The sequence below is a fragment of the Lynx rufus genome, unplaced genomic scaffold, assembly GCF_022079265.1.
Source record: "Lynx rufus isolate CCGP_SWC_20201006 ecotype Redwood Valley unplaced genomic scaffold, mLynRuf1.p SCAF_7, whole genome shotgun sequence".
In the NCBI taxonomy this organism is placed as follows: domain Eukaryota; kingdom Metazoa; phylum Chordata; class Mammalia; order Carnivora; family Felidae; genus Lynx; species Lynx rufus.
In genome coordinates, this window is record NW_025814889.1 from 44,571,325 (window position 1) to 44,598,069 (window position 26,745).

At 37.5% G+C, this 26,745-nt stretch overlaps 1 protein-coding gene across 1 annotated transcript; it reads right to left on the minus strand.

Moving 5' to 3' along the window:
- Positions 1–8,317: 8,317 nt before the first annotated feature.
- LOC124502575 (NKG2-A/NKG2-B type II integral membrane protein-like) lies at positions 8,318–26,043 on the minus strand. Its single transcript, XM_047067290.1, has 6 exons — positions 25,742–26,043; positions 25,336–25,413; positions 24,828–24,881; positions 24,201–24,352; positions 9,175–9,278; positions 8,318–8,918 (listed from the first exon to the last, which is right to left on the minus strand). The coding sequence occupies exons 1-6, from the start codon at positions 25,926–25,928 to the stop codon at positions 8,798–8,800; spliced, it is 696 nt and encodes a 231-aa protein (XP_046923246.1). The 5' UTR covers positions 25,929–26,043; the 3' UTR covers positions 8,318–8,797.
- Between the last annotated feature and the right edge of the window lie 702 nt (positions 26,044–26,745).

The window sequence follows — 26,745 nt, forward strand, 5'->3', positions numbered from 1 at the left end:
AAAAAGTAGATTTCTCATCAATGAGTCACTTCAAATTTGAACAGGAAATTCTTACTCTTGGGCTATTTTGAAGACACTTTATCTCCTCACACACCTCCAGAATGTAGACGCTTTGAGCTGGCAGTGTGTCATTTAGTTTGTCCCTCAGCAAATGCCTCTGACAAATTTTATGTTCCACGAGCTACTGGGGTCAGAGACTTAACCACCCAGGCTGTTCACTTGCTTCCCTCTGAATGACAAACACTGAGGACTTAGGCCTTGTGTAAAATATCTTAGATGTTTAAGTTTTACTTTTAGACAATTTTGCTACATCTTGACATTATGTCCTTTTTCTTCTGTCCTTATTGTGTCATTTCCACTATACCAAAAATATTCTAAAATCATCATCCTATCGACAGATATTTAATTATATTTGACACTAATAGAGAAGATTGACTACATTTTCCATTTTATTGTAACCGTCATAAAGACATCAATTTCTGAATTTATCTCATCAATTTTCTACCTTAGTTTTTAATATAGCTACATTCTATTTTTATTATTTGTAAACAAGTTTAAGTTACTGCTAAAAAAAAACAAATCCTGTGGGAAAGATAAAATATTAGACAATATTGAACAATAGCACTGTATGAGATATTTGAATATTAAATAATTATTCATTTTATTTATTTATTCCTCTTCCAATGATAACTAGGTGCCTGTATTTTAATGGGAATATTTGTCGGAAATGAAAAAAAGCCTAAGTCTAACTATGTAGAGGATATTAACAAATGTTTAAAAATTTCACTTAACTCAAAATATTGGAGTAGGACAGAGAAAGTACTTTTTTATTTTTTTAATGTTTATTTTTGAGAAGGCAGGGGTAGGGGTGGAGAGAGAGGGAGACACAGAATCCGAAGCAGGCTCCAGGCTCTGAGCTGTCAGCACAGAGCCCAACGCAGGGCTTGAACCCACCAACCAGGAGACCATGACCTGAAGTTGGATGCACAACCAACTGAATCACCGAGGTGCACCTCTCATTGTGGTTTTGATTTGCATTTTCTAGATCATTAGTAATGTTAAGCATCTTTTTATGTGTCTATTGCCTATCTGTTTATCTTCTTTCAAAGAATATCTATTCAGGTCCTCAGTCCATTTTTAATCACTTGTATAGGTTCCTTTGGTGTTGAGCTGTAGAAATTCTTCATATATTTTAGACTTTAACCTCTTGTCAGATATATCATCTGCAAATATCATCTCCCATTCAGTAGGCTGCCTTTTTGTTTTGTAGGTAGTTTCCTTGGCTGGGCAAAATCTTTGTAGTTTGCTGTATTATTTTTCATTTTCTCGCCATTTCTATGAAGACAGACCCAAAGAATAAAGATGACACCTCCCTCCTACAGTTTATTACCTACACTTTCTTTAGGAGTTTTATGGTTTCAGGTCTTACATCTATGTCTTTAATTCATCTTACATTTATTTTTGTGTATGTTGTAAAGAAACAGTCCAGTTTTGTTCTTTAACACATAGTTTTCCAGGTTTTTTTAATTACCATTTACTGAAGACTCTCTTTCCCCCTTTGTCTCTTCTTGCCTTCTTTGTCATATATTAATTGACCATATGGACAAAGGCTTATTTCTGGGCTTTCTGTTCCATTCCTTTGTTCTATGTGTCCATTGTTGTGCCATACTGATTTGATTGCTAGAGCTTTGTAGTATAGTTTGAAATGTAAGGCCATGTTTCTTCCAGTTTTGTTCGTCTTTCTAATGATTGTTTTGAATATTCACAGTTTCTTGTAGTTCTATACAAACTTTTAGATAATTTATTCTAGTTCTGTGAAAATGTTATTGGTGTTTTCTGTGGGGGGCCGGGCCCCAGCGCCAGGCTGAGACCGGGTCAAGCAACGTTCCCTGTTGACTTAGCCAACCCGGTGGTTCCCCCTCCCATTCCCCCACTTTCAAGGGCATACGAAAGCCTTGTCAAGGCTGAGAAAGTTAATTCCTGAAGCCTGTGGTCTGCAGGTGTTGGCAGTAATGCTACCTCCCTTTTTCTACCCCGAGTCAGATAGACACAAACATGGGAACTGTGTTTTGCTAGCAATCTATCAACAAGGTCTTGTGACCCGTTCAGAAAGTTCACAAGGTACACAGAACTAAATGTTTTGGCTGGCAGTGATCATGTGAAACCTGTTTATTCTTCGAATGACCTGATCCATAAAAGTCTTATATTATAAAAGATTGTGTACAGCAACAATAAAGCCGTCACTTGGGCCATCAGCCCAGGGGACCCTCCTGTTCCCAAACTTTCTCTTCTCTCTTTTTTTTCTTGCATTCCCCTACCCTCAGGACCCTGACCTCGGTGTTTGTCACGCCGGTCGCGACAGTTTTCATAAAGGATTACATTGAATCTATAGGTCATTTTGCATAATATGGACATTTTCACAGTATTAAATCTTCCACTCCATAAGCATAGTATATATTTTCCCATTTATTTATTTGTATCAATTCAAATTTCTTCTATCTATGGCCTATGGGTTTGGAGTATAGGAATTTTACCTCCTTGGTTAAATTTATTCTTAAATAATGTATTCTTATAAATGCAATTATAAATGCAATTGTTTTCTTAATTTCTCTTTCTCACAGTTTTTTTACTAGTGCATAGAAATCTAATGATTTCTGTATATTAATTTTGTACCCTACAACTGATCTTATTTAATTCATTAGTTCTAACAGGTTTTTTTTGGTGGAGTCTCTCAGTTTTTTATCTAGAGAATCATGTCATTTGCAAATAGTGGCTATTTTGCATTTTCCTTATCAATTTGAGTGTCTTTTATTTCTTTTTCTTTTCAGATTTCTGTGCCTAGGACCTCCAGTACTATGTTGAATAAAAGGGATATGAGTGGACTTCCTTGTCTTGATCCTGATCTGACAGGAAAAGCTTTTGGCTTTCCATTATTGAAAATGTTGTTAGCTGTGGGCTTGTAATATATGGCCTTTATTCTGTGGAGGTGTAGTCCCTCTCTACACTCTTTGTTGGGGTTTTTACCATAAATCAATGTTGAATTTGGTTGAATGCTTTCTCTGCATCTGTTGAGATTTACCACATGATTTTGATCTTTCAGTCAGTTAATATGGTGTGTCAAGTTGTTTGATTTGCAGATACTGAACCATTCTTGCATATATGGAATAAACCCCCCTTGATCATGCCGTATGATGTATGGTGGAATTCTGTTTGCTAATATTTTGGTGAGAATTTTTGAATGCGCATCAGCAATATGGGCCTAAAATATTCTTTGTGTGTGTGTGTGCGTTGTGTCCTTGCTTTGTTTAGATATCAAGGTAATGTTGTCCATGCAGAGGTAATTTGGAATTTTTCATTTGTCTTAAATTTTGGGACTAATTTGACAAGTGGTTTAAGTCTTGTTTAAAAATTTGGTAGAAAAGGCCATATTTCATTCTTTCTCATTACCAAGTAGTATTCATAATCAAAATTATTCAAGTTTGTTTTGAATTCTGGCAATAACTAAACGTTTGACCCACACTAATTTCTGTAGATTTTAATATTTTGTTTTCTCTATTATTAACATTTCATTTTTTTTGCCTCAAAGTATTTTTTAGCACGGTTGTAAAGACTGACAGAGGAGTAAACACAAAGATGCATGAAAACCTTAAAAATATAAATCTTTTCCAAAATATCTGAATCCATGCAAGGAAAAAACAAATATGACACCGGTTATTATCCAACTACAAACCAATGTCTACCTCGAAATGAGTGTAACCTTTGGTAGTGTGGCACCAAGACAGATTTGGAGAGTGCACTTTGGTTCCATTCTTGGAGGAAGTGGGCCAATCTGAATGGCTCTTATACAGCAACCCTGTGGTTGTTCTATGATAACCTCAAGGGGCCGTTCATTTAGTACTCTCGGCTCCAAATCCACCCTCAGTGCCCTGTCCTCAGATAACAGTGGAAGATCCTATCCATTTTCTCTCTTGTCATCTCACATGAAGTTGACTTTTGTCAGTAAAAGACAATGGAGAGCCAGTGGAGCAGAAAGGGCTCTTCTTCCTGGCTTCATGGTGTTTTCTCTCCTTTGGCTGCCATGGCTTGGTTGCCAGTTGCAGTCTTGCAGGAAGTCACATGTATTCGTCCTCCAGCAAGTTCTTGTAGGTAATCTGTCAGTTTCCTGTCTTCTGGTCTTTCCTCCTGACACTGTGACACGGAGCTCTTCCTGTTTGCCAGTCACAGCCTGAGATCCTTCCTCAAGGTCAGCCCATGGAGTGTGGAGCTGATCTGTCCCAGGCCAGTCCGGTGAGCCTGTCAGCCGTGAAGCTGTGTGTAGCCACATCGTCTTCAATGACATCTGAATCCCATCTTCAGAGAGTAGATCTGGCTTCAGTGATCTGTCCTTTAATTCTAGGATATTCTTTGTAATTTTCTTTAGCTACTATCCTTTCCTCTTAGTAAGCTTTCTCTTATAAGTAGATAATTGTTTACTTCAAGTGTCCCCTTGTTTCTGTCTCCTGACTCATTTCTGACTGATAACCTCGTCACCCTGGGTGATTCAATCCTCATTTGAGGTCCTTTAAGGGTTAGGACAAATTAATTAACTTGGAAATACAAATGGAATTATTCGCTTTGTTGAGAATTTTTACGATAATATTATGATTTGTAATATATATATACATACATATATATATATACAGACATATACATATAATTAATGTTACTAAATAGCAAAAGCGTAAGAAACAAATAATATATACCTCAGTATATATTTTTTACATTAATATAATTAAATTTGAGAACAGTTCTATACCACAAAGAATAAGCCTCAGGTACACGTTGGACTTTGGGTGATATATATGCATTGATGCGGATTCTTCCTTGATAACAAATGAAACATTCTAGTGATGTTTCAGTCAGTTAATGTGGTGTGACAGGTTGATGGATTTGCAGGTCTTGAAGCATCCTTGCATAAGTGGAATAAACCCATGCAATCATTGTGTTTGAACCTTTTCTTGTATTGTGGAATTCAGTTTGCTAATATTTGAGTGAGGATTGTTGCATGTTGGTCAGGGATATTGGCGTCTATTGTGGGGTGTATGTGTGTGTGTGTGTGTGTGTGTGTGTGTGTGTTTGGTTTCCTTGTTTGGTTTTGGTTTCGGGGTAACGCTGTCCATATGGAATGAATTTGGAAACTTTCCATTGTCTTCAGTTTTGAGACTAATTTTAGATGCAGAGGTGTCAACTCCCGTTAAAAGTTTTGGAGAATTGGGACGCCTGGGTAACTCAGGCAGTTGAGACTCTAAATCATGATTTCAGCTCAGGTCATGATGCCAGTGTCAAGGGTAGGAGCCCCACGTCCGGTCTGTACTGAGTGTGGAACCTGCTTGAGATCCTCTTTCTCTCTCTCTCTCCTGGCCCTCTCCCTTTTCAAATGCTCTTTCTCTCTCCCCAAGATAAAAATAAATAAAAATTAAATAATATAAAACTAATGTTTTCTTGCTGTTGTTCTGCTTGCATGATTTCTACTACCTTGTTTTCCAGCTAGTTGACCCTTCTGCATCACCTAATCTGTTATTGATACATTCTAATGTCGTTTTAAATTCCCATTGTTCTCTCTCCATCGTACTCTTCAGGTCTGATTTTTTTTTTAATTTTCCATTTCTTTGTTGAGGTTTCACTGTGTTCATCTACCTTTCTCTTGAGTTTGGTGAGCATGTTGATGACCATTATTTTCAAGTGGTTATCAGGTAGATGGCTTATCTCCGTGTTATGTCCATCTTTTTCTGAGATTTTGTCTTTTCTATCATTTGGAACATATTTCTCTATCTCCTCGTTTTGTTTGACTGCTTCTTTCTATATATAGGTAGGATTCATACAAAGCATTAATCCATGATGCCAAATAATGTAAAATTCACTAATGTCTTCTAAAGTTGGAGGTACTTATATCTATTATTCCTGCATTCATTCACATTTATGTTTAAATTAAATAATTTATATTATCCTTTGTTACACATAGAAACATGGGTTCCCATTTTTGGCGTTTAACTTGAATGAAATCTATGCCTAGCAGTGTAAAAAACACCACACTCAAAAGGACTCAAAATAATATGGGTACTTAGAATGTATTTTTTATGATATCAAGTATCTGACTATTTCTAATAATGGCAAACCAATTGACGTAGGAACGACAGATGAATTAGAAATGAACAAAAAGTGGGGGCGCCTGGGTGGCGCAGTCGGTTAAGCGTCCGACTTCAGCCAGGTCACGATCTTGCGGTGCGTGAGTTCGAGCCCCGCATCAGGCTCTGGGCTGATGGCTCAGAGCCTGGAGCCTGTTTCCGATTCTGTGTCTCCCTCTCTCTCTGCCCCTCCCCCATTCATGCTCTGCCTCTCTCTGTCCCAAAAATAAACATTGAAAAAAAAAAAGAAATGAACAAAAAGTGAAAATATCTTTGGAATATGATGGCAAGGTGTAGTAGTTTTCAAGGACTCTTTTTAAAAAAAACTTCATTTATTTTGAGGGTGAGAGAAGGAGACAGAGAAAAGAGGGAGAGGCAGAGAGAGGGAGAGACAGAATCCCAAGCAGGCTACATGCTGTCAGTGCAAAGCCTGATGTGAGGCTCAGTGTCATGAACCAGGAGATAATGAAATGAATGTGATAGCTCATGACTTCAGAGACCAGGCACTAAGAAACACATTTCTGCTAGCTGTTATCTCTGCTATAAAATCATAGACCAGGCAGCCCGGAGTTCTCATAATGAAATCTATACAGGGATCTGAGCTGAACGTGTATGCAGTCCGGAGTAAGGTCCAGCCTTGATCAGCTATAACATGTAGTCTGGAGTCAAGTCCAGCCTTGATCAGTTAGAACATAGCCAAACCACAAACAGGTAAATGAAAAATTAATGTGTAATTTTCAATGTCATTGCAAACTTGGGTACTATGAAACACAACTTTAGTAATTAGTTACAGTTCCCATTAACAACTATATTCAATTCATTTTGACTATTCATATAATTTTTCTAGAAGACTATGAGGATTATGTACAGAGAATATAAAGAATATGTCTATCATCACAGATATAAATGTATGTGATATATGAATTTGGTTTGCATGTAATAATAGAGTTTAATCTCTTTCCCTCTTATAATTGAATTAGGGTAGAAATATCTCTGAATCATCGACAAATTACTCAAGTTTGTCTTGAATTCTGGCAATAACTAAACATTTGACCCACACTAATTTCTGTACATTTTAATTTTTTGTTTTCTCTATTATTGAACATTTTATTTTTTTGCCTCAAAGTATTTTTTAGCATGGTTGTAAAGACTGACAGAGGTGTGTGCATGAAAACATTAAAAAAAAATAAATCTTTTCCAAAATATTTGAACCCATGTAAGGAAAACAACAAATAAGACACTGGTTATTATCCAACTAGAAAGCAATCTCTACCTCAAAATGAGTTTAACCCTTGATAGTGTGGTACCAAGAGAGATTTGGAGAGTACACTTTGGTTCCATCATTGGAGGAAGTGGGCCGATCTGAATGGCTCTTATACAGCAACCCTGTGGTTGTTCTATGATAACCTCAAGGGGCCGTTCATTTAGTACTCTCGGCTCCAAATCCACCCTCAGTGCCCTGTCCTCAGATAACAGTGGAAGATCCTATCCATTTTCTCTCTGGTCATCTCACATGAAGTTGACTTTTGTCAGTAAAAGACAATGGAGAGCCAGTGGAGCAGAAAGGGCTCTTCTTCCTGGCTTCATGGTGTTTTCTCTCCTTTGGCCGCCATGGCTTGGTTGCCAGTTGCAGTCTTGCAGGAAGTCACGTGTTTTTGTCTCCAGCAAGTTCTTGTAGGCAATCTGTCAGTTTCTTGTCTTCTGGTCTTTCCTCCTGACGCTGTGACAGGGAGCTCTTCCTGTGTGCCAGTCACAGCCTGAGATCCTTCCTCACCAAGTTCAGCCCGTGGAGTGTGGAGCTGATCTGTCCCAGGCCAATCCAGTGAGCCTGTCAGCCGTGAAGCTCTGTGTAGCCACATCGTCTTCAATGACATCTGAATCCCATCTTCAGAGAGTAGATCTGGCTTCAGTGATCTCTCCTTTAATTCTAGGATATTCTTTGTAATTTTCTTTAGCTACTATCTTTTCCTCTTAGTAAGCTTTCTCTTATAAGTAGATAAATGTTTTCTTCAAGTGTCCCCTTGTTTCTGTCTCCTGATTCATTTCTGACTAATAACCTCGTCACCCTGGGTGGTTCAATCCTCATTTGAGGTCCTTTAAGGGTTAGGACAAATTAATTAATTTGGAAATACAAATGGAATTATTCACTTTGTTGAGAATTTTTACAATCATATCATGATATGTAATATATATATATATATATATATACAGACATATACATATAATTAATGTTACTAAATAGCAAAAGCGTAAGAAACAAATAATATATACCTCAGTATATATTTTTTACGTTAATGTAATTAAATTTGAGAAACAGTTCTATACCACAAAGAATGAAGCCTCAGGTACACGTTGGACTTTGGGTGATATATATCCATTGATACGGTTTCATCGTTGATAAAAAATGAAACGTTCTAGTGAATGATGATGATAATGGAAGACCCCATGCACGTGTGCAGACAGGGGCAATAGAGGGTTCTCTGCAACTTCCTCTTAGTTTTGTTGTGAATCTAAAATTACACTAAAATACATTATCTTCAAAAAGTGCAACGAAAACAATTGTATGGCTGTGGAAGTAATGAGTGATGGATTCCTTATCAATGGTGAAACAGCATTCTACCAAAATGAGGTAACTAAAATGCCTGGTGCTTACAAACATATCGTCTTCTTACTGAGCACGGTTCAAAAGAAAATTTGTTTGTACCAAAATCGATATATTGACAATTCTTGTCATTCTCTGAAGATACTGACAACCTGAAATACAGAGAATTAAATCTCATTAATCTTACCATAAGATTACTTATATCTCTTACTATGTACCACAGTATTTTGAGGAATAAACCATCCATTTTGACTCATACTTATATATCTCCATCTCAAGATTTCCCATACCATTTTTCTCTGGAAACACTTCAACTACTGTGTTTATCCGATTGTTCACACATTGCTGTTTTTGTTTCTAAGAACAATTCTTGTGAGGCATAAAATAAAAAGTTGTCATGGCACTTACACTTCGGAAGAAAATGTTAAGGCTTTTGGCTGCACAGATGAACTATGATGGCTTCTCTGGGAGCCTCTAATCCAAGGTGTAATAGAGAGTAAATTCAACAAAAACTATGAGAAAATAAAATTTATTAGGAGTCAAATACAAGCTCTTATACTCATTTGAATTCTGTAATGACACAAAAAGTTCATCCTTGCTTTCTTTGTAGACACTTTCAAATTATAATATAATGTTACACCGTGGACACGAAAGTATAAAATTATCTTAGTTGGACTAAGTGAAGAGGACAAACTGACTGTGAAAACAATTTCAGAGTTTAGAAAATGGATCAAAGGTTAGTAACTTATGAAATATGGACAGTGGAGATTCAAGTCAGATGCACATTTGTCATCTTCTCGCCTAGGATGCTCCCGTGTCTCCCCACCTGCCCACCCCTGGCTCGGTGATAAGAAGACTGAAGCTGTTACACCTGGGAGAAACTGCAAAGAGCAAGGGTGCTGGTGCCACAGGGGGACACCTGATCAGCACTGGGGATGGGGACAGGTACCCATTGAATTTCAGCTCCAAGTGCTGATTTCGCTCGGGAATGATGAAGAAAACCCATACTTGTCCTGGTCGGAGGTTGCAATGTTTGTGTCAACCACTGTGACCCCCATAAATATAATGGAAAGATACTGGATATGAGAATATAATGGAAGAGTTGACATTGGCTCTCTCTACACTCTTAGTTTATGGAAAAAAATAGATACACATGGAGAGGAGACTGAGAGGAACCCAGGAGAAAGTAAGAGCACAAGGAGACTTGGGAACTGAGAGTAAAGGTCTGAACAGTCCCCTCCCGCATTCACACACAGGCACTGATGTCACACTGCAGAACGTGGAAGCTGTACTGACCTGCAGTGTTTGAACACATCCTTTCTTAAACAAACAAACAAACAAACAAAAAACTAGTAATTAACATCAAGGCTTCAAAGTCACAAGGTCATAAAGGTAAGCAATAAGAACACCGAAAAATTGAAGAAAACTATCAGCAAACAGACTTCAGTGGAGAAGATGCTGCCATAAAGTTTTTACAACAAAAAACCATAGTAAATCTAGGAGAAATGAAACAGAACGCATATATACTAAGCTGTATTTTAAAAAGTGTCTACGTAAAAAGTTAAAAAACGTGAAGAGAAATTGGAAAATATCTTCCAACAAAGGGAAAGCATATGTCATAGAAACTTCTAATGGGGTAATTGTTGCACATATTAGAAAAAAGCATTGAAAAGTCCTACTTATAAAGATATGTAAACTATACAGAAAACTTAGTTGAAATAATTACAGGAGCATGTGATGGCAGTAATTTAGCAAGTAGGAAATATCAATAGACAAATAAAAGTATATGAAGAAACCACAGAGAATCTGAGTGAACAAATACATACCTGAAATGGAAAATTCACTAAATTTTCTCTACAGAAAATCTGGGATGCGATAGAAAAGAACTGAAGAAATTGGAGGGGTAACAAAATTTATTTATATCTTGGGTTGAGACAGAAAAAAGAGAAGAATTTACAGAATTCAGAGACTTTCAAAACAGTGTCAGGAAAGCCACTTTCAGGCGAAGTAGAAGGTGAGAAGAAAAGAGGCAGAAAAAAAAAAACCAGGACAACAATCGTAAGGTACGATGAATGAACAGCTTACTAATATCATTTAAAATATTTATAGACACCAGAGACGTAGCAACTGCTAACAGAATAAGCACGTACAAATCCACGTCTCATGACATCATAATGAAATGACCAAAGAACACTGGCAAATACAGACAAAGAAATAGTCTTGAGGGAACAGAGTGGATTGTGAAGTGACTTAAGTCAGTGTGAAAATCAGGGATGGGTAACACGTCTTCCACCTCCATTAGCCTTACGCCACATTATCTACCACAGAATCCATACCCTTGCCCTGCACAATAGTTCCGACTGGAACAGGATACAAGCAGCAAGATGAAGGAAAAGAAAGGCACAGATCTTAAATCCCCCATGGAAACAATCCCTTAAAAATATCCAGATACAAACCCACGTATAATCGGTCTAATCAGGTTTGATAAGGATGCCAGAACGATTCAATAGGGAAACAATGGAACTTTTCAAAGGGTGTTTGGAAACTGACTACCCACATGCAGAAGGATGAAGTTGGATGTTTACATTTACACTGTATACTAAAATTAACTCCAAATGAACTAAAGACATAAATTTAGATGTAAAACTATAAAGTTCCTCAAAGAAAGAAGGGGGGATATTAAACAGCATTGTATTTGGCAATGATTTCTTGACTATGCCACCAAAACCACAGGGCCAAGAGGAAAAGTCCATTGTAGATAAGTGGGCAATATCAACCTGAAACATTGCATTAAACGGCATGATCAGCAATGAAAATACAGAGTGGAAAAAAAACACTTGCAAATCATATATCAAACAAGGGAATCATATCTAAAATACATAAGGAATCTACAAGTCAGAAATGACTACAGCAAACACCAGAAACACAATTAAAAAATGGGTAAAGAAATGAAATACACAAAGTTCCAAAGAATATCTACAAATGGTGAAAATCATATGAAAAGATGCTCAATATAGCTAATGAGTAGAGAAATGCAAATCAAATGCACGATGAGTTATCACCTTACACTCATTGTGATGGATGCAACATGCACACACACACACACACACACACACACACACAAATGTGTCGGGGCACCTGGGTGGCTCAGTTGGTAAAGTCTGAATCTTGGTTTTTGTTGAGGTCATGATCTCACAGTTTGTGGGTTTAGCCCTGCATCGGGCTTTTGTTGATGGCGTGGATCTGGTTTCAGATGCTCTCTCTCTCCCTCCTCGGCACCTCCCCTGCTTGCTCTCTCTCTCTCTCTCTCTCTCAAAATAAATAAATAAACATTTCTTAAAAATGTGTCAGTGAGGAGGTCGAAAAGGAGGAGACTCACACACGGTTGTTGGGAATGTAAATTGGTCAGCCCCTATGAAGACGTGTATGGAGCTTCTTCAAGAAATTAAAAATACAATTACCACATGAATCAGCAATCCCAAATGTAGGAAACTATCTAAAAGAATTGAAAGCAAGATCTCAAAGATATACATACACCCATGTTCACTGCAGCATTATTCCTTAGAGCCACGGGGTAGAAGCCACCCAAATGTCCACTAAGGGATGAATGGAGAAAGAAAGCGTGGTATACACATAACACTGTAATATTATTCAGCTGTAAAAAGGAAGGAAATCCTATCACCTACTACAGTATGGATGAAACTCCAGGACATTATGCCAATTGAAATAAGCCAGTCATACATACGAAGTAAAAAATAAAACTGTATGATTCTACTTATATGAAGTATCCAAAGTAGTAAAAGTGATAGAGCAAGTAGAAGAGTGATTGCTCAGGGTTGAGGGGAAAGAGGAGAAGGGGAATTATTGTTCAGTGAGTTGAGTTTCTGTTTTACAAGGTGAAATTTCTAGGTATCTTTTGGGCAACTATGTGATAGTTAACACTCCTAACGTGTGCTTACGTTGGTTAAGATGCATGATCTAGCGAAATGCAATGTAAGATGTGAGACTGTATGATTCCCACTATATGACCATCTGGAAAAAACAAAATTATGGAGACAATAAATAGATCAGTGGTTGACAGGGTTTAGGGGGAAGGGAGAATGGATAAGTGGAGCACAGAGCATTTTGAAGGACAGGAAACTATTCTGTATAACTCCATACGTGTCCTTAGATATTTTTGCAAACTTTTAAAATGCACAACATCAAGAGTACCTGAAAGTAAACTATGGACTTTGGGTGATAAAGAGGTGTCAGTACGGGTTTATCAGTTGTAGCAAGTGAACCGCCCATGGAGGGATTTTGAAAATGAGAGAGTCTACGAACTGCTTGTGCCTTGACACACAGACAGTAGGGGAATGCAGAAAACCTCTGTGCTATGTCTGAGTTTTGCTATGAAACTAAAACTTCTCTAACAAAGTAGTCTATATTTTCAACATGGGTAATCTGGTAAATGTCGTTTTGTTGTGTTTTTTTTTTTTTTTTTGCAACAGCTTAAGAATAACATGAAAGGCAAACCAACATAAATAGGTGTCATAGCAAGAGAAAGAGAAAAACAACTCAGTATATTTAGGAAAATAACAATATGATTAATAGATAAGTTTCACCAGGAAAATACTTAAAAAAAAACAAAACAACAACAAAAAACCAACTCCCCGCACACATACATAAAAACCCAAAACAAAAGAAAACAAAGGAAAAAGACCTGTCAAACAAGAATTATAATTCAGCAAAGCTGTCTTTCAGAAAGAAAAGATGCATAAAGACCCCACATCAAACACAAAACTTAACAATTTTTCTTAGTGCACCTGCCTTTCAGAAATGTTCTTCAAGATAAAAGTAACTGATATAGATGGTAATGCATACCCACAAGGAGGAATAGAGATCAGCAGAAATGATGGATGTGTCAGTAAATTTCAAAACCTGTGTATTTTTCTCTCTGAATTATGTTGAGAAAGAAGATTATCAAGGCCATTATTGTAACACTGTATGGTCGGATGTATACCATATACCTTATATTTTTTAGCAGTTACAAATATTTGTGTTGCATAGTCACCACGAATGCTTCATTTCAGGTCTCTAATGTGAAATCATGAAAGCAGAGAAGGTAAGTTGACGAGTAACTGGTGTTCAGTAACCAGTGCTAGCTGGCCTCATTACAATGTGGGTAGAAGGTTGGATTTCCCGTTCTCTCTGAAAGCAGATTGTTTCTATGAAAGCTTTCCGAAGCTGAAATGGTGTAAAGTGAAAAAGCAAATAACATTGATTTACATGGAAAAATGATTGAGCATTTCCTGATATAAAAAACAACCACCCCAAAAAACTTATAACACAAATAACCTCCTTAGGCTCATGACACCTCAAGACATGCCTTGTGAGTGGATACAAAAAATAAATTGAGATGAAGCACAGACACTCAAAAATACAGTTCAAACCTATGCTTGATACTGATATACAGAGTATACAGTTTCTGAGAAATGAACTTGACAGGACGAATCTTGCTGCTTGGGGTGTGAGCTGACACTAAACAGTAAAACTAGCCCTGAACACAATTTTCACTTTTCGCCTTTTGTCCTAAACACAAAAATCCCCTTCAGATTTCTGTTGTTCAGCAAAAACTGGTATTCAGAGTGCTTTCAGAGAAGCAAAGTGAGGTAATCCAACTTTTTGGAAAGTTGAGGCATACCTATAATAGGTGGTGGAAAGGAGCTTGTTAGTGCTAATTTAATATATTTTATCGGAAATTAGTCAGGATTCATGGGGCGTAGATGACAATCAGTTAATTGTATATGTGTAAAGAGTGCCATGAGCAAGGTGGAGATCTAGCAGGTCACAGTGCTCATCTGCCCACAAAATCAGTCAGAACAGTAACTAAACAACTTCAAACTAAAAACGGCTCAGGGAAAGCTCTAGACATCAAAGAAATACCAAAAATCTGGTGCCGATCAAAAACCAGGATGGTCCCATGGAAAGCAAAGGAAGCATTTGGCCGGCATCACCCAACCCTGCAGCTGAGAGCCACTTGGCACCTGGAGGAATCCCCTCATGGAGAGTCACCTCATGGAAAGAAGGGGAGCAGGAGAACCCACTAAGCTTCAACTATGGGGATGTCTGCAGCTTTTGCAACAGAAGGGGCTCATCCATTCTAATCCCAGTTGTTGGAGCAGCCCAGAGAGTGCCCTCTACACCTCCTCCCAGAGGCTGGAGGCGTTGCTATGATGAGACTTGCCTTCAAGGCCTCCAATCCTGCTCTTTAGGGATTGGTGGCCATAGCACGTCGTGTATACAAGACTAGAACTGCATTTGATTTTTGCCCACTCTTGGTCCCAGGTTAGGGCATTGTGTCACATTACTGGGGCTGTTCCTGAGACCTGACCCCAGATCCTAAGGTGTGCCTTAGCTGCCACTATGGGTGCAGATATTTGCTGCCTTGAGCCCCACTCACCATGTTTCATTTAATGACCCTGTCTCTTCATTGCAAAGGATGCTCTTGCTCTTTGGAACCCCAAAACTTCCCAGACCTAGACTCTGAACAGCCATGGCTAACACCTGAAGACTTTTCTCCACCTATGGTAGCTCAAGGCTCTGACCCTTCATTGGTAGGCCAAGTCACCACTGCCTTGAGTCTCTTCTCTCCGGTCCAACTGTAGGGCTCTGAATCCTCATTGCTGCTGCTATACCGCTACATCCCCAGACACACTTTCAGCTTCCACACTAAAGCCTTAGCTGTCATTGGAGACCAAGAATCTAGAGGTGTGTGTCCAGATCCCTGGGTCCTGACACATGGCTTTCACAAGCCACCACTGGATCATGCTACTGCCACTTGGGAAAGAGTAGAAACTTGGACTCCCCTTCCCCAGCATATGCTACTACCACACACTGCCCATGGCCCTAGTCACCAATGAACCTTGTCATCCAGGGCCTCTGTACTTGCTACAATCCGCTGCTAGCCAGAATCTCAATGGTGAGCCCCTGAGACACAGGTACAGTTTGCATGGAATATCTACACATGTCTCCAACCGAGACCCCAGTGCCACAGCCACAACAAATGAACCTATGCACCAAAAGCCAGTTGCTTTGGTAGTTCCATCTGTCCCTGATCTTGGGCAACAGATCCAATACTGCTATGAACAGTCTGCGGTCAGCTTGCCATAACAGACCCCAAAAAGGATCATCTCACAAGATCTTCTTCCTGTAGAAAGCAGGAGACAATGGGATGACATTCTGAAAGTGGTCAAAGGTGAAAAAAAAAAATATCAACCAAGAATGCCTTACTCAGCAAATTTTCATTCAGAAATGAAGAAGAGATAAAGACTTTCCTGGCATCCTAGAAGATGGTGTATCAAAGTTTCAACTCTTGCCACAGATGGCAGTCAGGGGAAAGCAGCAGCATGACTCCAGTGGTGGTTTTGAAAGCCATGTGGCAGAAGAAATTAGACGTGCCCTACAGAAATGCTAAAAGGAATTCATTCAATTGAAAAAAAAAAGACAAAAATTGGTAACATTAAAATATATAACAAATAGAAAATCATTGATATAGGCAAAAGGAAAAAGACCCTTGATTTTGGTGTAGGTAATGATTTCAGGGATAAGTCAGAAAAATCACAGCAAATCTAAAAGAGAAAAGAGGGACTGCATTAAACTAGAGACCTTCTGCCCAGCAAAGGAAAGAATCAAATAGTTGAGAGATCATGGAGAGAAGAGAAGAAAATATCTGTAAACCAATATCAGATAAAGGACTAATATCCAATATATATAAAGAACTCATACAACAGAATAAAAACAAAGAGAGAAATCCAATGTAAAAAATGGGGTAAGTGCCTCAGTACACATGTTTTTGAAGACATACAAATGGCCAATAAGTACATGAAAGTTGTTCAATATCAAGAATCATGGAAATGCAATCCTTTGGGATTGCAAGTCCTCCAGTCCTTTGGAGGAAATGTAAATTGGTTCTGCCCCAATGGAAAATAGTACGTCATTCTTACATATGTGTTTACAGGAAGTGATCAATGGGGCACCAGGGTGGCTCACTCGGGAGAATGTTCAACTTCAGCTCAGGTCATGATCTCCTTGTTCATATGGATGAGCCCCACATCGGGCTCTGTGCTGAAAGCTCAGAGCCTATAGCTTCCTTTAGATTCTGTGTCTCCCTCTCTCTCTGCCCCTCCAGACCTCAAAAATAATAAACATTAAAATTTTTTTCAAAATAAACAAAGTAAGCGATCAGCTTCTCAAAGGTATAGCTGTACACCCATGCTCATTGCAACATTATTTGCAATAGCCAAGAAATGGAAGGAGCCTGAGTATCTGGCAACTGGCATAAAGTTAAAGAGTGTGATATACATACACGTACAAACACACAGACACACACATACACTCACAGTGAAATATTATCTAGCCAGGTGAAAGAAGGAAATCTTGCCATTTGTAACAAATGGATGGACCTTGAAGGCATTATGGTAAGGGACGAAAATCACACAGAAATAGACAAATATTGTATTGTCTTTCGCATGAAATCTGATAGAATGAACTGGTAAAAACAAAGATTAGAATGTGTTTATCAGGGACTGTGGGTTGGGGGTTTTTGAAGATGTTTAAGAATACAAATACACGGGACTCCTGGGTGGTTTAGTCGGTTAAGCATCCGACTTCGGTTCAGGTCACGATCTCATGGTTTCTGAGTTTGAGCCCCACGTCGGGTTCTGTGCTGACAGCTTAGAGCCTAGAGCCTGCTTCAGATTCTGTGTCTCCCTCTCTCTCTGAACTTCCACCGCTCATGTCTGTCTCTCTCCCTCTTTCTCAAAAAATAAACATTGAATTTTTTTTAAAAAAAGGAATACAAATTTATAGCTAATAGATAATTTTTGGAGGTGTAATGTACAACATATGATTACAGACAACATTGCTGTATTATAAACTTCAAAGTTGCTAAGACTAATTCTCAGCTTCTCTCAACACATACAAAAAATGATAAATATGTGACATGACAAAGGTGTTATCTAACATAGCCATAGTAATCATATGGCAATACATAACTTTATCAAATGAACAGATTGTCAGCATTAAATGTATGCAATGTGAGATGCCAACATCATCTCCACAAAAACAAACAAAAGATAGGTTTGTAATACCTACAACTATTGCTAAGGAAATAAGTTAAGAATATACTAAAGACAACAGTAGAGGAAGTAAAATGGAACACTAATGTAGCATATGTTCAATACAAAAGATGTGAGGTAAAGTGGAAGAGGAAAACAAGACATAAGTATAGAATAAATAGCAAATGGGATACCTAAATCCAAATTTCCCAGTAATTATACTCATGTGAATTAAATAAATATTCCAATTATAAGATAGAAAGTGTCATCCTGAATAAGAGAGTAATATCTGTCTATATACTGTCTGTAACAGACACACTGTAGATTCAGACACAAAGAGGTGAAAATAAAGGGATAACAAAAAGTAGACCCTACTACCAGTAAGCGAAGATGTGAGCAGAAATGGCTGTTCGAATATCAAAGCAGCTGTTAAAACAAGAAATAATAATAGAAAGTACAAGAAACATTTCCAAATGTTAAGCCTGTCAATATAAGAGGAAGATCAAACAATTAAAAACATACATTATTTACCTAAGAACAGAACCCTTAAACACAGGAAATAGAAACTGACAGAATTAGAAGGGTAAGTAAACAATTCAATGAGTATAGCTGAAGACTGAAATCTCTTCCTTCAGTAAGTAAGACCAGCTTGTCACAAAAGCAGGAGGACTATGGAAGATTGTCAAAATAGTGGAACCAGCTTGACTTAACTGACATATATAGAAAGTGTTCTAGGTCATCCATAGGGATCAAAAAGTTTAAGGATGGAAGCATGGAAATATTCAAAGTATTTCCTCTGAAGACAAGGAAACAAATGAGAAGAAACAATGGAAAGAAATCTGGGAAATTTCCTAACATGTGGAAAGTGAGAGACTTCTGAAACTTGTACAGTTCAAAGATGAAATCTTGGAAAGTATCTTGTACTGGATGAGAGAAATCCCCTTGTACTGGATGATAATAAACAGAGAATACATCAAAGCTTTTAGGATGAAGCTAAAGTAGTGTTTACAGACAATGGGTACCTTTGTCAGTCACGCACAAAGGAAGAATGTTATCAATGCACGATCTCAATTGCTTCCCTCTCAAGCAGCATTAAGAGATCAGCCAGGTAAGGTTATAGAAGGAAGAAATGACACACACACATTTAGCTAAAAGCTGATCGTGAAGAATGTATAGTAGAATAACTCAAAGCAGCCCCAAATGGCCAACACCCAAATATCCAAGAGCATCCGCAATAGAATGGGCGAATGCAACGTAGGACAATCCGACAACAGAACAGCAAAGAGATGTGGACCATTGACAACTCATGCGGCTACATAAGGATGAACCACACAAGTTTGGCTTCGCCTGAAAATGCTAAAAACAAAATATGCATACTCTATGATTGTATTTCTATAAAGTGTTTTTAAAAGGCAGACAAGAAATTGATAGGGGCATTTCACAGTGTTGGTAATATTCATTTTCTCATTCAATGCAGTGGTGACACTGAAAACTCGGCCATCTGTTGGCACGTGTACCATGTGACCGATCTGTATGTGCCTTGTACCACAGTAAAAGTAACAGAGGAGGATATTATGAAGAAATGCAAATATATTTAAAACTAGACAGAACATTGGAAAAAATCCTACCAAATACAACGTGTGAACCAAAAGAACTAGAAAAAAAAATATCAGAAGTGTCTTAAAATTTCTAATACAGGGGGCGCCTGGGTGGCTCAGGCTGTTAAGCATCCGACTTCGGCTGAGGTCGCGATCTCGCGCGTGCGTGAGTTTGAGCCCTGCGTCGGGCTCTGTGCTGACAGCTCAGAGCCTGGAGACTGTTTAGGATTCTGTGTCTCCCTCTCTCTCTCTGCCCCTCCCCCGTTCATGCTCTGTCTCTCTCTGTCTCAAAAATAAATAAACGTTAAAATATTTTAAAAAATATAAAATTTCTAACAATTTTTTCTGTAATTCAGAAAAATTTTCACACTCAGAAAGTATTTAGATGTTTATGAATAAAGAAAAATGTAATGCCAGTTTAAAAAGCAAAAAGAAATCATTGTAGGGTCAGAAAAGGAGGCTAATGAAATATGTGTCATATACATTTTGATGGGAATACTCAAAAAAGAAGGAAATAACATATCAGGACAATCATAAGTAGATTTATTGAAGTAGTGCCCTGTTGTATTTACATTTGAAATGCCATAAATAATCTGAATTTATCACATTAGCATGAAGATCAATTCATGTGATTTCCGTGATACAGAAGGTAAATGATAAAACTAATATTTATTTTTATGTTTACAAAACCTTTCTAAAGGGGTGCCTGGGGGGTTCATTGGTTGAGTGTCCGACTCTTGATTTGGGCTCAGGTCATGATATCAGGGTTTGTGAGTTTGAGCTCCGCATTGGGTTCTGCACTGACAGAGCAGAACCTGCTGGCAAGTTATTCTGTCTCCATCTCTCTCTCTCTCTCTCTCTGTCTCTGTCTCTGTCTCTGTCTCTCTCTCTCTGTCCCTCTCTCATGCACGTTCTCTGTCACACAAAATAAATAAATAAAAAATAAACATTAAATAAAACCTTTAGAAAGATAGAAATGAATAGGAAACATCCATGCAACGATCCTGAATAGGTAGCATAACTCTGAAAATGAACTTGAATAAATTCACAGTTTAAAAAAGGACAGTTTTGTGGGCACCAGGGTAGATCAGTCATTTGTGCCTCTGAGTCTTGATTACTGCTCATGGTTCCTGAGATGGGGCCCTAAGTCAGGCTCTGTGCTGACACCATGGTCCTTGCTTGGGATTCTCTGCCTCTCCCTCTCTTCCTGCCGCTCCCTCTGCTGGCATTCTCACTCTCTCAGAATAAATTAAGAAACATTTAAAATAAAAAGGACGATTTTAAAATACAAAACAGACATAAAAATACATAAGAACATTAATTAAACAGATGAGAAAGGGCAACATTTGTACCCACACAATACGAAATGCACAACTGCACAAAAATGCAAAGTCATTCAGTGGAGAAAGTAGAGTCTTTTCAACAAGTGTTCTGGAAACAATGGAATATCAAATATGATTAGTGATTATATACTTTATACTACACTAAAGTGCTCAAAATTCATCACACATAAAAAAGTTCAAATGTTTTATTAAAAACGCATGACCTACAGTTGGCCAGAGATTTGATAGAGCACCAAAAACACGATCCATAGAAGAAGATATTGATGAAGTGTAGTTCGTCAAGATAATATCTGGTCTTGGAAGAGAAAAGACAGTCATAAACTTGTGAAGAAACATTTAGAAACCATACATCTAATAAAAGACTTGCCTCCAGGGTACATGAAGAATTCTCAAAATACAATGAAAAAAAAAGTAAAACTATTAGCAAAATATTTCAATAGATACGTCACAAAACACCTTGTATAGATGGCAAGTGAGTACAGGAAAATAGGTCCAACACTATTCATCTTAGGAGCATTCAAATGAAAGCCACCGCAGACCAGACTTTCTGTTCTGGAAAGATGGAATGGATAGACTTTTCCCTACTCCTGCCACCAATACAGCTACAATCCCTGAGCGTTACACATAAGATGACATAAGATTCAGAAAGCTAATGAGAAAGCTGACAGATCCCAGCCCTGGAGACCCGAGGCATGACGTGGTGGTGAGCTCCCCGGAATTTCCCTCTCTACCTCACATAGACTGGTGTCAGAGAGCCTAGCAAACCACAGACATCAACAGGTACACACCGAAGTCTCCAAAATATTTTTTCTCTCTGGTCAAAATAACAGAAAAAAAGGTGTGCTAGGAAGACAGAAAATTTCAGACACGAACTGCGTGATTCTAATAAAAAAGAAAAAAACACTTTTTTTATTAAAAAATAAAAGGCATTGACTATCCACCAAAAAAATCAACAGGCATGCAGGGGGAAATCAAGACATTCTCTGATAAAGGAAAACTGAGAAAATGTATCACCACCAGACCTGCTCTGACAGAACTCCTAAAGAGAAAAATTGGTAAAAGAAGGCCTCTTGAATCATCAGGAAGAAAATGAGAACAAAAGAAAGAATAAAACTCTCATTAGGTCTAATGGACTTTCCTTCACTGGGTTTTCTAAATTGTTTGATATTTGAAGCAAAATTATCAGTGAAGCAAAATTGTAACATCCATGTGATTCTCAATGTAAGTAGAGAAATACTTAGGGCACTTATAGTATAAATAGGACACGGTAAGGGTCCATAGAGGCAAATAAGTCTCTGTGTTTTACTCAAACTGCCGTGAGTTGTGATGGGCTGTATAGACTGTGATCTATGAATATACAATTATCTGTATAAAGATATATAATATCTATATTCTTTATATAAAGGAGATTAGATCATATGTGTACTATATACAACTTTAGGTATATGAAGTTGTTTATGAAGAAAAGACCTACTTTGCTATATGATGCTCTGTCAATAAGATCATGATTTAGAAAAATATAAGCTTCACTTTTATCTCACAGCATCAGAAATATAGCATCACTAAAAATAATTTCTAATTGGATCATAAACCATAATTAAAACCATAAAGCATCCTTAAAACCATAAAGAAATACAGAAAAAGGTCAATCAAGGAAAGTAATATAGGAAATCATACTCAAGAACTTTGGCTAACTTCTGAAATAGATCCCTAATAATCATTGTAAGACACAAAACGCTAGGTAGGACCATGGGAACATTAAAATTCTGATCATTAAAAGACTCCAATATGAGAGCAAAAATGCATGTCACAAGTATTTGCATCTTAAAATCTCAAAAAAGAGCTCGTATCTAAAATATGACAGCGACTTCTAAGAAGAGAAAAGAAGACACTGCCCTGGAGAAATGGGCAAGAGACACAACCCAGCATTTCTTATCCCACAAAACAGAATCGCCTTAAGCTTTACAACCCAGGTAAATGGTATTGTTTATAACCATCAGAACTTACTAATTAATTTTATGGAGTTTGGGATCAAAGGATGATTTGCTATAATGTATATTTACACAATAAAATAGAAAAATGTAGAGATAATTCAATATATTGAAATATACACATATCCATCACTGTACAAGTTCATACTAATGGTTACAGGGTAGTGTAGTATGAACATATGTAAATACAATTATGGTATATTTATACACTTTTATTTTATTATGAAACCCATAACATTTATATAACATGAATATACTATGTAATATGTCGCTATGTGTAATGAATGATTTTTTTTCAACGTTTATTTATTTTGGGGACAGAGAGAGACAGAGCATGAACGGGGGAGGGGCAGAGAGAGAGGGAGACACAGAATCGGAAGCAGGCTCCAGGCTCCGAGCCATCAGCCCAGAGCCTGACGCGGGGCTCGAACTCACGGACCGCGAGATCGTGACCTGGCTGAAGTCGGACGCTTAACCGACTGCGCCACCCAGGCGCCCCAGTAATGAATGATTTTAAATATGATAGGTGGAGGAAGACAAAGCAAAGAGTTTTCCTAACATAATTATTCATAATACCCACATGCGAAAAAGGAACTAAATTTCTGAGAATGGTTTTTAAAATCTCATATTCATAGGAGAGCAGTGAAAATTCTCAAACTATAGACAAATGTGTTAATATAGATGGATTACAAGTAGCACCTGGGAGAGAAGGGAGACACATAAAAATGCACCCTGAATGATTCCATTGATATACAGCCCCAAAAGAAGCAGAGATATTTCATAAAATGAAAAGGGCAGGCCTCATAAAGGCTCTAAACTTCAGTCTCATGATGTAATTTAGAATTGTGTGATTCTAAGTCTATTGTAATCAATGTGCACAATCGTATGTCTAGTTTCCTTGATGTGTTGTAAAATGAAATAGTAAAGTTAATTTCAGACAAAAGAGCATTTCCAGAAGAACAGGTTTCTATGAAAAGCAAGAACTGGAAATTATCAAATGTACATTCAAGGTATAAAAGTATAAATAATGTGTCAGAAAGTCAAACCATGGGATATTAAAGACTTTAAAAGAAAGAAACTACAAATACATATAAAACTATTGATGAATTCTGGAAGCATAATACTAACTGACAAGCTTTTAAAATTTTTTTTAATGTTTATTTATTTCTGAGAGACAAAGAGAGAGCATGAGCAGGGGAGAAGCAGAGAGAACAGGGAACTCAGAATCTGAAACAGGCTTCAGGCTCTGAGCTGTCAGCCTGACAGAGCTTGATCTGGGACTTGAACTCACCAACCTTGAGATCATGACCGGAGGAGAAGTCAGATGTTTAATAGACTGAGCCACCCAGGCGCCCCATTAACTGACAAGCTTTTAATAGAATCTGGAAACATTTGAAAACTTACCTTGTCCTCTTCATCATCATAGTAGAGCAGGTTAGAGTTCTTAGAAGCACAGGTCGTCAAACTCTCATTCCACGATTTTCCCTCAGTGCTAATGTAATAGCAATTGTTGGAATACGTAAACCACTCTTTCGGACAATGACAACAGAGACACGCTGGAGAGAGATTGTGAGATATTATCCAAAAAGCTTTGAATAGTACAAAATGAAACTTTACATAGTGTATATGGATACACATATGTGTACATAACATTCGTAGACCCTCACAAGCTGGTAAAATTAAAACAAAACACACACACACACACACACACACACACACACACTCAGAGAAGAGTCAGGCTTTCATCCCCTAATTTATGTGCCCATATAAAGCAACCAGAAAAATGTCCATCAATACATGTCCTGAGAGTCACTGAACAAAATCAGCTTTATGGAATGATTTATCTTTTATCATGTTATAGGAGGAGGAAATGTGAAGCAATTGGTAACAATGGCTATGGTGATTTTAAATGAGTATTTCTTCATATTGTTGTCTAAGAAGTAATACTCTCCTATAATCATTATTACCTACCTTAAGACAGAGATAGAAAGACACTAACCTAATAGTAGAAATTTGCAAGGGATATTGTACCTTTCTGGATCATTGTTTCCAGGGATGTTTTGTTCTGCTCTGGTCCTTCAGTAGCTAGAACATTAAAGCAATTCTCAAAAAACATAATATTAAATAAAATAAATCATAATAAGTTGAGTTTCTTAGTTTAAAATTGGGTGTGCTATTTTACCAGACAAATTTAATAAAGTAATGAACATGGGGGGGAAACAATTCAAAAGCTTAAAGAACGAAACCTCGCCATCTCTTACAATATTTGGTTTAAGCGATCTCAAGAATTAATGCATATTTCACCATATTTCACTCTTGTATGAGTTGCCTTTGAGTTATTAAATACAAATATATGCTTAATTCTCCCTGTATTTATTCTCTTATTTCTACTTTAGATAACCTCTAAATGATCATTCCACACTTAGAGCACACATGCACTAAAATGAGATAATAAATTCAAAGTGCTATACAATATGTCGAGAAACTAATAATCAGTAAAGTGAAATATTCCCTTTTAGTCATTCAAACACGTACTTACAGGGAATAACAGCTATTGTTACCACAGTGGACATCAAGACGAGGCAGAGGATTCCCAAGATACCGGCAATGAGCTTCTCTGGACATAATGGTGAGTAGTAGGAAGAGAAATGCAAACACTGAGAAAGGATGCCCGCAAACAATCATTTAGGAGATTTACAAACAAGAGAACCCACGATGCACAGGGAATCACATACAATAACCTGCACCTCAAACCCATCACTATCATTGGAATCTTCTCTCAGAATATACCAATGCTTTCAATTACAATACCATATTCCAACCTCCAGCTCTGGTGCTCACAAATGAAAACTATGTGAGATCACTTCCTACTCTTTCCCTACACCCCTACACCCCAACTTCAAATCCTAAAACAGACATACTTGTCTGCATTAAATGTTTTTTACCTTTGCAGGGAGAGTTCTTGCCATTCCCTTGAAGGTCCCGAGAAGCATTTTGAAGATTCAATTCTGCATAGGTTATCTCCTCCTCAGTTACTGAAATGCAACTTTTCGTGCCCTTAGGTTGCACTTGCTGTCTTTTTGAGCCCTTAGCATGATGGAGTTCCGCATAAGTCACGCCTTGGTTGTTCATGTCTGCAGCTGAGTAGTGTCAGCTACAATGTGGATGAAACTGCCCTGAAGGTCTTGATCAAGAGTGTGTGTCATGTGCTGACGACATTGCTAGTACAGTGACACCGTGTGGGGTGCAGGGTGAGGGATACTCCTCATTTGCAGTTGAATAATGTAAAATCTGGTACTAACTTCCACAGAGCTTGAAATAAGTGTTTCATGATAGCATAAATGTTTTTTATTTACAATAATAGCACAATAATACTGATTGGAAAACATGTAAGGCACTAAATTAGTGAAGAAAGGAATTCATGAATAATACTGTCCTCGTGAATGTAAGGAGTTTCCACAGACATATTTCAACAGTATTAGAATATTCAGGTTAAAATTAAAATGTTGTATGAGAAACAAAAGTGTTGCACCAATATTTTGACAATGTTAAAGCCATTATTGGTTAAAAATTAAATGCTCTAGACGGGAGAATATTATTTTTAGCATATATTGGAATTTCCTGTTGCAAATGCCTTTGATTTAGATATCTCTACTAAAATATTGCTATTAAAGCAATATTTTATTTTGAACGTCTATGGAGTCGTGAGAATCGTTAAATTTTAGAAGAAATATTTTATATGTTGCAAAATGTTACATGACCCACTAAAATTACCCAAAGCAGGAACAATGGTGAAAACAGAAAGAAACAAAGCACTTTTTAAAAGCGGACTTAACATCAGAAAGTGACAACTGATTTAGTGGCAAAGATATGAAATCATAAAATGATAAATAAAAGGGTAGATCATTTATGAAAGCACACATTTGTCACAAGCTTCTAGAAAGTTCTA